At 55.7% G+C, this 13,479-nt stretch overlaps 3 protein-coding genes across 3 annotated transcripts; 2 read left to right on the top strand and 1 right to left on the bottom strand.

Moving 5' to 3' along the window:
• Positions 1-184: 184 nt before the first annotated feature.
• Positions 185-3,597, top strand: CORC01_05917 (ATP-dependent protease La; the record flags this gene model as incomplete). Its single annotated transcript, XM_022617559.1, has 2 exons — positions 185-3,328; positions 3,406-3,597. 2 exons carry the CDS (start codon positions 185-187, stop codon positions 3,595-3,597), a joined length of 3,336 nt encoding a protein of 1,111 aa, XP_022475977.1.
• Positions 3,598-4,158: 561 nt separating this feature from the next.
• Positions 4,159-4,545, bottom strand: CORC01_05916 (uncharacterized protein; the record flags this gene model as incomplete). The annotated part of the gene is made up of 1 exon (XM_022617558.1): positions 4,159-4,545. The coding sequence occupies one exon, from the start codon at positions 4,543-4,545 to the stop codon at positions 4,159-4,161; it is 387 nt and encodes a 128-aa protein (XP_022475976.1).
• A 4,488-nt stretch (positions 4,546-9,033) lies between these two features.
• On the top strand, positions 9,034-11,932 carry CORC01_05915 (protein kinase domain-containing protein; the record flags this gene model as incomplete). The annotated part of the gene is made up of 2 exons (XM_022617557.1): positions 9,034-9,951; positions 10,001-11,932. The coding sequence occupies 2 exons, from the start codon at positions 9,034-9,036 to the stop codon at positions 11,930-11,932; spliced, it is 2,850 nt and encodes a 949-aa protein (XP_022475975.1).
• Positions 11,933-13,479: the final 1,547 nt, after the last annotated feature.

Raw genomic sequence — 13,479 nt, 5'->3', positions numbered from 1 at the left:
CAAACACCTGCAACCGTTCCAGTTGCCATTGTAGCACTCCCCATCTCTTTTGTTTTGTCAACATTTTGAGCAAATCTAGCGGCACACCTAATTCGCCCTCGGCCCTGAATTACCCGCTCACTACGTGCCGCGACCGGAGCTTCTTCCAAGTCGACTGGCAAAACCTCCCCCAACCGCCGGCAACATGGTGATGCGATCGAGCTTCCCGAGGCGCCTGACCCTCGGCCGTCCGGCAACCTTACTCAGAAATCCCTACGCGGCCTCGAGTAGCAGGTTACCCGCAGCGAGCACTCCGAGGTGCCTTGCATCTACCTTCGACCGCCTTCTCCTCACCACCCGCCCGTCCCAGCGAGCCGTCGCCCCGTTCTCAACGTCGACACGATGGCTGAAGGAAGAGGATAACAGCTTCTTTGATCGTGCCGTCGAGCCTCTGTCCGAGGAGGAACAAAAAGCGAACCTGAAGCATCAGCGCGAGCTCGAGGAGAAGGAGTTGGCCGAGGCCAAGAGCTCCAACTCCGAGTCATCCGCCAAGGGCGAGGGCTCGGGAGCTGCACAGGATGGCAAAACCGGTAGCGCGGCCGGTGGTTCATCAGCGGGATCCGGCGGTGGCGACGACAAGGGTGACGGCAGTGGCAGACGCGGACGCAGAGCCTCTGACAAGAGCCTGCAGAAGCCCGTTGTGCCCGACGTCTACCCCCAAGTCCTTGCTATCCCGATCGCGAAGCGGCCTCTGTTTCCAGGGTTTTACAAAGCTATTACCATCAAGGACCCGAACGTCGCCGCGGCCATCACCGAGATGATTAAGAGAGGCCAGCCGTATGTCGGTGCCTTTTTGTTCAAGGACGAGAATCAAGACGAGGACGTTATCCGTAATGTCGATGACGTCTACGATACCGGTGTCTTTGCGCAGATCACGAGTGCGTTCCCCATGCACGGGGAGCAGGGCAGCCTGACGGCCATCCTGTATCCTCACCGCCGTATCCGCCTTTCGAGCCTGCTGCCGCCGGGAACGGAGGACAAGAAGCCGAGCGAGGCCAAGGTCGAGCCGGTGCTCGAACCGATACCCTCGAAGCCCACTGATGAGGAGGCCCAACAAGAGAAGAAGGGCGACGTCGTTGCCAGCTTCGAGGAGAGTGCCGTGGCTCCCAAAGCCGACCAAGCGGCGGAGAAGTACGAGCCAACGGCGTTCCTCAAGAGATACCCCGTCAGTCTTGTCAACGTGGAGAACTTGACTGAGGAGCCCTACGACCCCAAGAGTGCCGTCATCCGCGCCGTCACAAACGAGATCGTCAACGTGTTCAAGGAGGTCGCTACAATGAACAGCCTTTTCCGTGATCAAATCTCGACATTTTCAATGAGCCAATCCACCGGCAACGTCACGTCCGAACCGGCGAAGCTCGCAGACTTTGCCGCCGCCGTTTCTTCAGGCGAGCAGGGCGAGCTCCAGGAGGTCCTGTCGAGTCTTAACGTGGAGGAGAGAATGCAAAAGGCGCTAATTGTCTTGAAGAAGGAGCTCATGAATGCACAGCTCCAGTCCAAGATCACCAAGGACGTTGAGAGTAAGATTACTAAGCGTCAGCGGGAGTACTGGTTGATGGAGCAGATGAAGGGCATCCGTCGCGAACTGGGCCTCGAGTCCGATGGTAAAGACAAGCTGGTCGAGAAGTTCAAGGAGAAGGCCAACAACCTGGCGATGCCCGAGGCCGTGCGCAAGGTGTTTGACGACGAGATCAATAAGCTTGCCCATCTCGAGCCCGCAGCATCCGAGTTCAACGTCACGCGAAACTACCTGGACTGGCTGACGCAGATCCCCTGGGGCCAGCGCAGCGCGGAGAATTTTGGTATCCAAAACGCCATGACGGTCCTGGATGAGGACCATTACGGGCTCAAGGATGTCAAGGACCGCATCCTGGAATTCATCGCCGTCGGCAAGCTACGTGGCACAGTCGAGGGCAAGATTATCTGCTTCGTCGGCCCCCCCGGTGTCGGAAAGACGTCAATCGGCAAGTCGATTGCCCGAGCTCTCAACCGCCAGTACTACCGATTCAGCGTCGGTGGTCTGACGGACGTGGCTGAAATCAAGGGTCACCGGAGAACCTACGTCGGCGCCCTACCCGGTCGCATCATCCAGGCGTTGAAGAAGTGCCAGACGGAGAACCCTCTGATCCTCATTGACGAAATCGACAAGATTGGCCGCGGCTACCAAGGCGACCCTTCGTCGGCTCTGCTCGAGCTGCTCGATCCCGAGCAGAACAGCTCCTTCTTGGACCACTACATGGATGTCCCCGTCGACCTGTCCAAGGTCCTCTTCGTCTGCACCGCCAACATGACGGACACCATCCCGAGACCCCTCCTCGACCGCATGGAGCTCATCCAGCTGTCGGGCTATGTTGCTGACGAGAAGAAGGCCATCGCCGACAAGTACCTCGCCCCGGCCGCTCGCGAAGCCGCAGGCCTGGCCAATGCCGACGTCACGCTCAGCGAGGAGGCCATCGAGGAGCTCATCAAGTCGTACGCCCGCGAGTCTGGCGTTCGCAACCTCAAGAAGCAGATTGAAAAGGTCTACCGGAAATCCGCGCTCAAGATCGTCCAGGACCTCGGCGAGGAGGTGCTCCCCGAGAAGGAGGCCCTGACCGAGGACGGTAAGGAGGCGCTCGAGGCGTCGGAGAAGAATGCCGAGGAGGCGCGCGAGACGGGCGAGCAGCCGGCCGAGACGCCGACGGCCGAGAAGCCCCGTGTTGCCCTCAACGTGCCCGACACCGTCCACGTCACGATCGGCAAGGAGAACCTCGTCGACTACGTCGGACCCCCCGTCTTCACCTCGGACCGCCTCTACGAGGTCAACCCCGCCGGCGTGGCGATGGGCCTCGCGTGGACCCAGATGGGCGGCGCCGCCATGTACATCGAGTCCATCCTCCAAGCCCCGCTTCGGCCGAGCAGCAGACCGGGCCTCGAGATCACGGGTAACCTAAAGAACGTTATGAAGGAGTCGACGACCATCGCCTACTCGTTTGCGAAATCCCTCATGGTCAAGGACTTCCCCGACAACCACTTCTTCGACAAGGCCAGGCTGCATCTACACGTACCCGACGGCGCCGTCTCCAAGGATGGCCCCTCGGCCGGCATCACAATGGCCACCTCGTTGCTTTCCCTCGCCCTCGACACTCCCGTCAACCCCACCGTCGCCATGACGGGCGAGCTCACCCTCACCGGCAAGGTCCTGCGCATCGGCGGACTGCGCGAGAAGACCGTCGCCGCGCGCCGCGCGGGTTGCAAGATGATCATCTTCCCCAAGGATTGCATGTCCGACTGGCTAGAGCTCCCAGAGGTAAGGCATTCGTCAACTTCACTACCCAAGGCGATTCACGCAATGACCACAGATCACAAGCTAACATGTCACTATAGAACATCAAGGAAGGCATCGAGGGCAAGCCCGTCGCGTGGTACTCTGACGTCTTTGACCTCATCTTCCCGGAGCTCGACCGCGAGGCCGCCAACAAGTGCAAGACGTGCGAATGGAAGAAGGACCAGGACGACAAGAAGAAGAAGGACAAGAAGAAGAAGAGGGACGACTCTGACGATGAGGACGACGACTAGACTCAACTCGCCTCCTCCGATTATCACGGAGAAGAAAATCAAGAAAGATTTTACGACATTGCTCACTCGATAGATGGTTTCCAACCCATTCATATCGCCAGTCTCTGCCCCCACCCTTTTTGGGGTGACCCGCCCCTGCACCTAACCCCCAAATCCTGTCGACCGGTCTCCGTCTTCCTAATACAGAGCGTCCGCCATATCGGTAGCTCCGAGCCGGTGGGGGCTACAGACGCGCCGGTGGGAGGAGTTTGGCGAGGCAAATGGTATCCGAGGGGCGGATGACTGACTGGATGGACTGTCTGGTGGGAAAGAAGAGATAACCAGAGCCGGACGGACGATTAGACGAAACCGCATAAAAACGTCACGGCACATCGACACACACACACAAACCCCCCTCTCCGGTACTGCATCTCTACTCTAGATGGTTCTTTTTTCTATTTTAATTGTTTGACTGGTTGCCGTTTTCAGGCGGTGCTGTTGGGGAGAACAGCCGGACTCGGCTTTGTAAGACTAGGGTTGCAGCGAAACCCAATTGCATAGGATTGTTAGATTGCGCAGCAGTCAGTCTCGCGCATAGGCAGTGGCGGCTGTGAAGGGAATAGCAGGGCGCGCGATGCTTGCATATGGTAGCTCGCTTTCGGGACAGGCCAGAGGAAGCGAATTCTTGTATATTACCACCCCTTGTCGTGAGTTGTCCGTCGCATGGCACTCGGCGAGCAGCCACATATGGAAGCTTGTTTCCTCCCCAATGAGTGAGTCGTGGCATGAGTAGCAGTTCTTTAGTGCCAGCACTGCCCTTCGATTGGTTTTCCGATGGCCGGGGGTGTGGTGACTTCCCGCAGATGCCGTTCGAGGCGAGCAACTACATGTGGAGCGGAAGCCAAGGAGGGAGAGGACCAGCTTGCCGGAAACGCTGTCGCTTGCAGATGCGGCCGACCTGACCACCATGTATGTACGTCAACGGCCGCAGCGATGACGCTGGCGAGACGGCGGTGCCGCGCATGTTGGTTGCCAATCGCGGGGCAGAGTTGTAGCCTTGGGAGTATCGAACGGTGGAGCGTACGTCTCCGTGCCGCCGGAGTGCAGGACACCAGTCTTCGCGTTTGTGATATATGATGAACGTTACAGTACGGTAGAGAACCGAGTCATGGTGACATATTCTGTGTGCCTCATTGTGGCCCAATCCGTTGCAGCTAGAGGACCCGACGACGTCGACATCGAATGTCGTCCAGATTGGTGACAACGCTTTTACACTAGCATCTTGGTTTGACAGCGCGGTGGGGTGGGTTCCTCAGGGTCTGACCCGGTGTGCCACGCCCATCCGTCCACGCGGGATCGGTGGGGTTCGCGGGAAGACATCCAGACTGGCTGGGATGTGTCAAAAGGGCAAATAACACGACCCTTGTATCGTTTTCTGCCCTCTGGTCTCGCCACTGATCATCGATCGTTCATCTCTCAAGCCGGCTTTTCGGTGCGCCAGACACGGGAGATCTCCAGGTCGGTTGCGATGCGGCGCTTGACGAGGCATGGTCATGCCTGCTTCTGGCGCTTGAAGCAACGAACAGGATGGCGGGAGGTGGCGGGAGAGGTTGCAACAAAAAAAGGACATCACCATCCGGGCTTCTAGGAGCTCATAGCGACTCGGAGAGTGCATATGTCAGGCAGGCGTTTGCGAATTTGAACACCTTGATGTAAGCGTGAGCTTGGCAAGAGATACAAGCCATCTCACAGGACAAATTGCCAGCCTGTCAACAGCAAGACAGCCTCATCATTTGGGCTGCGTCGATGCCTAAATGCATACAGCGCGTGGAAGACGCACCCCTGACCCGGCCGCTGATGCTAGCCAACAGACGGTGCGGATACCCGAGGCCCTCCAACACCTTTATTGCTATGGTATCCGTAAGCTCGCTCTATTCAAACGCATCAACGGTCTCGAGGTAGGCCGTCGTCGTTCGTTCGTCGAATTTGCAGGGACACAGTTGAACAGACAGCCCATGAGCCTTGAATGCTTGACGAGAGGGTGGTGCTGCAACCGACCTCAAGCTCACAGGGTAATTCTGAATGACGCCGAGCCAGTTCGTTCGTTCGTCCGCTTATGCATGCATCACAGTGCCATGCTACGGTTCTATCGTCTGTGGTAATCATTTGCTGTCGTGCCACAAGGTAGTGTCAGACAGTGGAGGTCGAAAGTATGCCCGGCATCGTTGATTGGCAATGTGCTGGCCTCCAGGCTGCGGACGAAGATGCTGGGTCGTGCAGTAGGCGGCTTCGACGCAGAAGAGCAGCGAGCACGTGGGTATGTCGTCCTTCTAGCTTGATGCTTTGAGGGGCAGAGTTCGACGCAGTTCGATGCAACAAAACGGAGAAGATGCATCAGTGAGATTGTGCAATGACGGAATCTTTGACGCAGGTGGGTAAGCGAAGTGTGTCTCAATAAGCCATCATACGTGAGAGATATCGGGCCAAAGTCTTCCGTATAACCCATTGACTCTCAATGGAAGTAAGCATTTTGGTGAGACTGGTAGTTTTCGTGTCGTTCTCGAACTGGAAGTGACTAGTGCGAAATCGGCCAAATATCCCTGATCCAGTTCTCTGAGATAATTAGCCAACCCTTGAGCGATTGACTCATCAATTGACCAAGGTAACGAAGCATCTCAGGGCTCGGCGATGACTACTTTATGAGATACCCCCCAGTGCCCTGACTTAAGCGTCAGCGGCTGTATTCTCGAAATCGCTGGGCGTATCCGATCTTAAGCTGTGGGCCGGATTGGAACGAAAAGGGCGGTCAATAGATGAATCCAAGGCCAATTGATTAAGGCGGAGGCCTGCAGTGATGATGTGGATGTTTGCAGGTTTGAAAGAGAGGGTTTGGATGCGAGCCCAACGAACCCAAAGCCCACAGAATAATAAGTCGGGATCCAATCGCCAGAGGAGGGCTGGATTCGGAGGTCATCGTACATGAGACGAGATGCGCTAAGAGGAGGAGCATGGGGAAGAGTTCGTGAAGGAGGGCGGCCTCGGGCTCCAGCTGAGTTGTCGCTCTGGGTCCCACGGTCCCGGACTCAGCTCGCCTCGACTTTGTCTTAGGATGAGATACCCAGCGTTGGCAGAGAACGGATGAAGTGACGATGAAGGAAGAAGGATGGTCGTCAAAGTGTTGGACTGCCTGCGTTGGCATGATGTCAGGAACCTTGGAATGGTCACGATGCACCTCTGAACCAACACCACTTGGAAGGCATTTCCATCCCGAAACGGCACGTTATCCAACGGGATCGAGAACCCCATCAGCTCCAAATCAACGAGGTTCAACGCCCAAGTGGAAACATCGGGGCAGCCAGCGCATCAGAGTTGGGAGAGTCCCACCCGCCTCTTCCAGAAATGGCCAAGCTTCCCCGCCAGGAGCGCCCTCCCGCCTTAGTAGCGCAACCGTCCATCTTGGGTCCGGGAAGCTACCTAAGGAAGGAAGGCAGGCACCTTCCATCTAGGCATAGAAGGTAAGGCAGGCAAGAGCCAACAAGACAACATGAAGAAAAAGGAGAAGGAGTATGTCCAGATGGAAGGAAGCCTTCCAACTGATCGTCTGTATCAGTAGTGACAGTGACAAACTCGACAAGTCGGCTGGGGAAGGTACCAACTAGGTGAGGTTCCTTACTGACTGACTGACTGGGTAAGTGAGGTACCCATTCAGTCACAACACCAAGCACCTTAGTGTCCGCTCATACTCTGACCTAGGTACCTAGGTAGGTTCCCCGTCAGCCATTGACAATGAGAGCCTCGACTTTCACTGGCCACGTCCTTTTCTCCCCCCATGGAACACTCTCACTGTGCTCTTTCAGTGGCCTCGTTACTTCAAATGCACATATACCTACATAAAGTATGTGAAGAGCGCCACTAGGGCTCCCGTTCCTTCGCCTGGCCTTTCTATTGGCACGGGAGCTTGACAAGGCCTCACCCGGCGCCCAGCCTCCCAGCCTCTCGTTAGAGTTGCGGCAAACCAGAAACACGACCTGGTGGGACCCGATATTGTCCTCGCAACGGCCCTGTTCACCTCACGCGCTTCTCCTGCATGCGCTTGCACTACTCTGGATACAGCTCCTCTTTGCAGACTCGAGGTCGTACCTTGGTAGCCTAGGTAGACAGTAGGGAGAAAGAAGAAGAAAAAGGAAAACTGCAAAAGACGCAGCCGCTGAACAACCCCACGACGTCCATTGTGTGTCCACGGCAACCGTCAACGGTGCCCCTCCCCCTCTTCCTCTTCTCGAACACCCCGGTCATCTTCTTGCCGCCCGATTTCCGTACAAATTATCCAGAGTCCAACGCTCGCCTCACCTCATCCAGCCTGCCAACCACCACCACCACCACCTACGCTGCCGCCGCCCAGCACCTCACGACGCACGTCCGGTCAACGCGAACCCAGCCATACAAACCCAGACCCAACTTCAGCAGCATACGTCCACACATCCACCGTCCTCGTCAATTACTACATATTGCTCCCGATCGCCTATCTGTCCCTACGCCTACAACGTCCCCCGTCATCCTATCTCTTCTGACGCTATTCGTACATCCTTCTCGCCCAGTCCCAAAGCGATCAAACACAGCTTAACTACCGCAGTCTACACAGCCACCCCGCCTTGGCCCAAACGAATCACATCACTCGCCAAAGCCATCACCTTCATCGCTGAGAAAACAAGAAGGAGCAAAGCATATGCAGACGTGCAGACGTGCAGACGACTCGCCGCCGCCGCCCTCGTTTGCCTGACTGTCATCCAAAGTCAGCCCATCCGAGCTTGTTCAGTGCTTCGGACTCACCAAAACTCTCTCGAGACCAACCCCGGACGAAAAACACATGTGCTGCATCTAGCTCCTGCGCACACCAATTAACCATCGACAACCTCTTGATTGGGGGTTCGAGATTCCTCCAAAAGGCCCATCGAGTACCGGCCAATCCCTCGACCCCCGCTACCGTCACTCTCGTCTGAACATGGTCATCTCCGCCCTTGCTTCTCTGCACGTTTCCATCCTACCTCGTCACAGCGTCTGATGTCCCATCTTGCCTGCGGTTGCTTGCATCTAATCCGTCACGCTCGAGCTGCAACAACTGAACGTCCACAAAAGACGCCCGCCGTCATTCTTGTCTCGCGTTCCCCGCCCCCAGACACGTCCCAGCCGCTGCCAGTCCAATTTAGCTCCGACCTGGCACCAAGCCCGGTCAAAACCAGGCTGGAGGTTGACCGTCTTTCGCTTCTAGGCTCATCCTTGTCACCCGCCTGGTTCGCTCCCGGACCAGGTTTGCGGGACTATCCATAATTAACACCTCGTCCCCAGAACCACACCGCTTACAGCCTCACCTCACACCGTCAGCATCCTGACCGGTTCACCTAGACGACATCCAAAGTCCAACCGAGTTGGCAAGCTGTGCATCTCACTCAACTGATCATGGCGCAACCGAGTATGTCTTCTGCGAAACCACCGCCTTCATCGGGCCATCAGTCCACCAGCTTTCTTCGTAAACTCTTCGGACGAAACAATGCGGCCCCGGCATCCGTCGGCCCGCTCCAGACCAAGGAGCCCGAACCCGAACCCGAGCTTGACCCCGACTCCGACGACCAGCAAAGTACTGGCCTGGGGCGTCGAGTCTCAAGAAAAGTCGTGCCCGGACTCCCTCGCGTGCAGACCTTCAAACGTCAACAGTCGGAACGCAGGAACAATCTCGCACCAGTTGAGCCGTCACCAGCAGAGAGGCGTGCTCTATCGGTGGACAGACGCGTGCAGCCGTCACGTACGGCGTCACAGACTCAGTCGTTTCCCCGAGCTAGCGCCCCGGACTTTCTCGAAAATGCGAACGAGGCCCAGTCTGCCCCATCTGCCCCCAGCAGCCCTGCAGAGGAAAAGGCCGAAGTCAGTCTGGGTCAGATGGTATCCCAAGTTGCAGCAGATCCCACGACAGATGAATTCCATGCGCACGAGGTGCAATCGAACTCGGACGCCCATTCAGTAACGACATCTCAATCTCACTACGAGGCTATGATTCACGATGAGCTTGAAAATGTTTGGATTCTCAACCTCAGCATGCACTTCCGGGACAAGTCCAAGAGGGAGAAGTTTTTTGTCACGTACCGAGAAACTCCGACCCATTGGCGTAGAGTAACCATATCTCTCGACTATCGCAATGCCCCAGATAATTCTCTTGAGATGGACCTACTCCACACCAAGTCTCAACGTGACAAAAGTTCCAAGATCTACGAAGCTATTAGAGATAGTCTGCAGGACATCCAATTTTACCCATCCGTCACCAATTTAAAACTCCAAACCACGGAAGGTCGTCTTCATGTTCATGTGGTTGAAGATGTCAATGTAAGTTGATGGGCTTCAACGGGAATCTATCAGTGCTAACGTGCGGCAGGAAATCATTCAGTACCCTACCTTCCGCCAAGTGCAGCACCTGGGATGTCGCAGGATAAGAGAAAGGGACATTGTCTTCGATTCTCACATGTCCGGCTTTGTCTACAAGGTGTCCGTTGGGGGAGAGGTACTCATCAAAAAGGAAATCCCAGGCCCCGACACTATTGACGAGTTCCTCTACGAGATCAACGCTTTGAACCGGCTCCGGTATTCAAGGAACATTATCCGATTTTATGGTGTCGTGGTTGATGATGACGACGAGCATGTCAAGGGACTGCTCATTAGCTACGCCGTCCATGGCGCGCTCATTGATGTCATTTACGACAACAAGCAGGAGTCAGAGTTGGGTCTGCCCTGGCCGATCCGTGAGAAGTGGGCACGCCAAGTCGTGCAGGGCTTGGCGGATATTCATGAATCTGGCTTTGTGCAGGGCGATTTCACTCTCTCAAACATTGTCATTGACGATGATGATGATGCCAAAATCATTGACATCAACAGAAGGGGCTGCCCGGTAGGCTGGGAGCCTCCTGAAGCAACGCCACTTATTGAAAGTAATCAGCGCATTTCCATGTACATCGGCGTCAAATCCGACCTTTATCAACTCGGCATGGTCTTGTGGGCATTGGCGGCACAGGATGATGAGCCTGAGGCCCAAGGACGGCCGCTACTACTCGGAGACGAATATATCGTTCCAGCTTGGTACCGGCAAATCGTAGACATTTGCCTGAGCGAAGATCCGCGCCTTCGATTGCAAGCCTCGTCTCTCATGTCTCTATTTCCGGAAACTGCGGACGGAGACGACATGGCACCCCAGTCAATCTCGGTAGACGATGGCTACACCATGCAGGAATACTTCGTGGACGGTTACCACGGCCACGCTAGGGTCAAGACCGTTCAGCCAGCTCACGACTGGTCGTGCGTAAATCTGGGCCAACCGTATGTCGATGAACCGGCAAGGGGCTTCTCACAGGACCCGTATTACTACACTAGAGGTCGCTCTCCCCCCAGTCCGCTGCCAAGTCATTATGGGCGTTGCGACTCACCTCACATGGGACGCAACGTCTCCAGCTGGGCTGAAGCTAGGAACATTGCACCATCATACAGCGATATTGGAGCAGACGAGGTCGATGATCAAAAGAGCGCAACACCGACAACAAGCAAGGATTCCATTGTTACACCTGAGCCATTGGAAGAGACAAGCAAGTCAGTCCAACAAAAGCTGGAAGCACTACAGTGGACGCCCCTGTCTAGTGACCTAGCCGCCCTGGATCGGGCTGAATTCGACCAGACGCCAGGACACGATGGCAAGAGACTCATTGGCGGAGAGTTAGCCGACACGCTCCGGAGTGATAAGTTGGAATCATCATATGCCACCGTCGATCCCGCTGAGACACGAACTATGATGGCCAGCCCTATGACGATCAAAAATACCGAAACAGATGAGAGAGACGAAGAGGAAGAGGAGGTGGGCATAAGAGAACTCGAAGGCATACAAGAGAGTTCTTCGAACGGAAAAGGGACAGCAGGGCAATCAGCGCCCAGAAAGACGGGGGAAACAGAACCCGAAGAAGAACTAAACAGAAAAGACCACATTTCAACCGAGCAAAGTAACATCACGACAGCGGACTCGACGGAAAAAGGCCGGGCTGTGGACGACCCGAAAGTCGACGAGACTGAGATTGAGACTGATGTCACCTCTCCGGCTGAACCAGGGCTCAAACCGACAACGCAAGAGGCGGCGGCGGCGGCGGCGGCGGAACCACCTACTGCTGCTCAGGCCCCCGCGGCAGACGATACCATGAATATTCAAAGGTTGGATACACCAGAACTCAAGGGGGTTGGAGCGGCATATATCAACACCAATGAGCAAACGATGCGAGAAAAGACGTCCCTTGATGATGACTTCGCAACGACGACAGATGCCCAGAAATGATGGGATGTAATATTAGGAGCTGGGGCAACCGCCGGCGAATTTGCATGGGCGCAGGTTGATTGTCTAGGTGTAGGGCGGCGCCATTTCTTCTTTTCTTTTTCTCAATGAAGATACTGCCAGCTTGGAATCGAGCTGGTGGTCCTCATATTCGTTCGTACGTGGCATAGCATTGGTGTAGATAGTCGGGACACTGTAAGTGGAATAGAAGATGACTTTAAATAACCTCCACCGTTATCACGACTCGGGACGTGAACCAAAATGTTATTGTGGCATGTTGTGCAGTCGAAACCAGGGCTCTAGCTGGACCAATTATTCAAGTTGGATGAGAATATGATTGTGGGCGCATAAACGACTCTGCAGCTCCACCAAGTGCTTTGTCCGGAGCGATGGCCTTACGTTGACTTCCGTATAACTGGCTGGACGACGAGATCAATGGTAAAGTGCGAGTCAAGGAAGATATGCGTGTAGGTTAAGACCAAAAGCATTCAGCGTTCGGCTTGGCGGTCTATTAGCGGAACACGGCCTGGATGTAAGAATAAGCAAATTTGGCGAGTCTGGACCTTGAACAGACCAAAGCGGTCCATAGGTTAGCAGGTCAGGTACTTGCAACAAGGGAGCTAGGTACAGCAGCTTGAAGGGCAAGCTTGGAGCTTAGGTCGCCTCACATCAGGTGCGGCTAAGGTAGAGCTCCGGGCAGCGGCTGTAATAAAGGTTGGGATGAAAAGTGCATCTGTCTGTTCCTTGAAGTTGGTGGGCGGATCGGGTGTGGCGTCGGCCAAGTGCGAGAGGGGGCGCCTCGCCAGATTGGGTTAGCACAGAAACGTTCCAGAATAGTCAGCCCAACCAGCTGAGACTCGAAACTTGAAAGACAGGCCTCGGGTTCTTTGCGATTGTGGACATGTCCATCGCGGGCCACCGATAATCAGGTTTAAGAGTGTGAGAGAACACGTGATCGCCTCCATCGCAATGAAGGGAGCATGGAGAATGCGAATGGCAAAAAGATGCCCGCCAAAGAGCCAGTAGCAGACAACCTCGGGACGATAGCCAGGCAAAGACAACTCTCATCCCTGTTGTGTCCCGCAGCTGGGGCGGAGGATTGCGGGGCAGGGTCCTGTTTCTGTTGGGGATGGGTCGGGATGCCGGAATGGGATGGGCGGATGTCGTCTTTCCCTCTAACAACTTCGCCGCGGAACGCGAGATCAAGGGCCGGACTGGGTGCGTCGCAAATTAACGAGTTTGTAGTTGCCGAGGATGCCTCTCCACACCGAAATCGAGCTGGCTCGTGGGTGTCATCAGTGATTCCTCGCCGCTGACCGAGAATGCTGGATAGATCGACCATGAAGGTAAGTGGGCGAGGCGGTTGGCGCAATCTTGGGTTCGACGACACGGTCGCCTCGGCGATAAGGAAGAGAGACAAGGCCGGCCCCTGTCGATGGAGGAGCCTTACCACAGGAAAGCTCGGGTGCGACGAGAGACTTCCGTCATTGAATGGAGCTCTGGTGGGGAACATGTTGAGGGCGGACGTGGATTGCACAAGCCGCCGCCAC

Source organism: Colletotrichum orchidophilum (assembly GCF_001831195.1).
Source record: "Colletotrichum orchidophilum strain IMI 309357 chromosome Unknown Scaffold_42.1, whole genome shotgun sequence".
Lineage (NCBI taxonomy): Eukaryota > Fungi > Ascomycota > Sordariomycetes > Glomerellales > Glomerellaceae > Colletotrichum > Colletotrichum orchidophilum.
The sequence above is the reverse complement of the archived record's forward strand: the minus strand, read 5'-3'. Positions and strand labels throughout refer to the sequence as shown.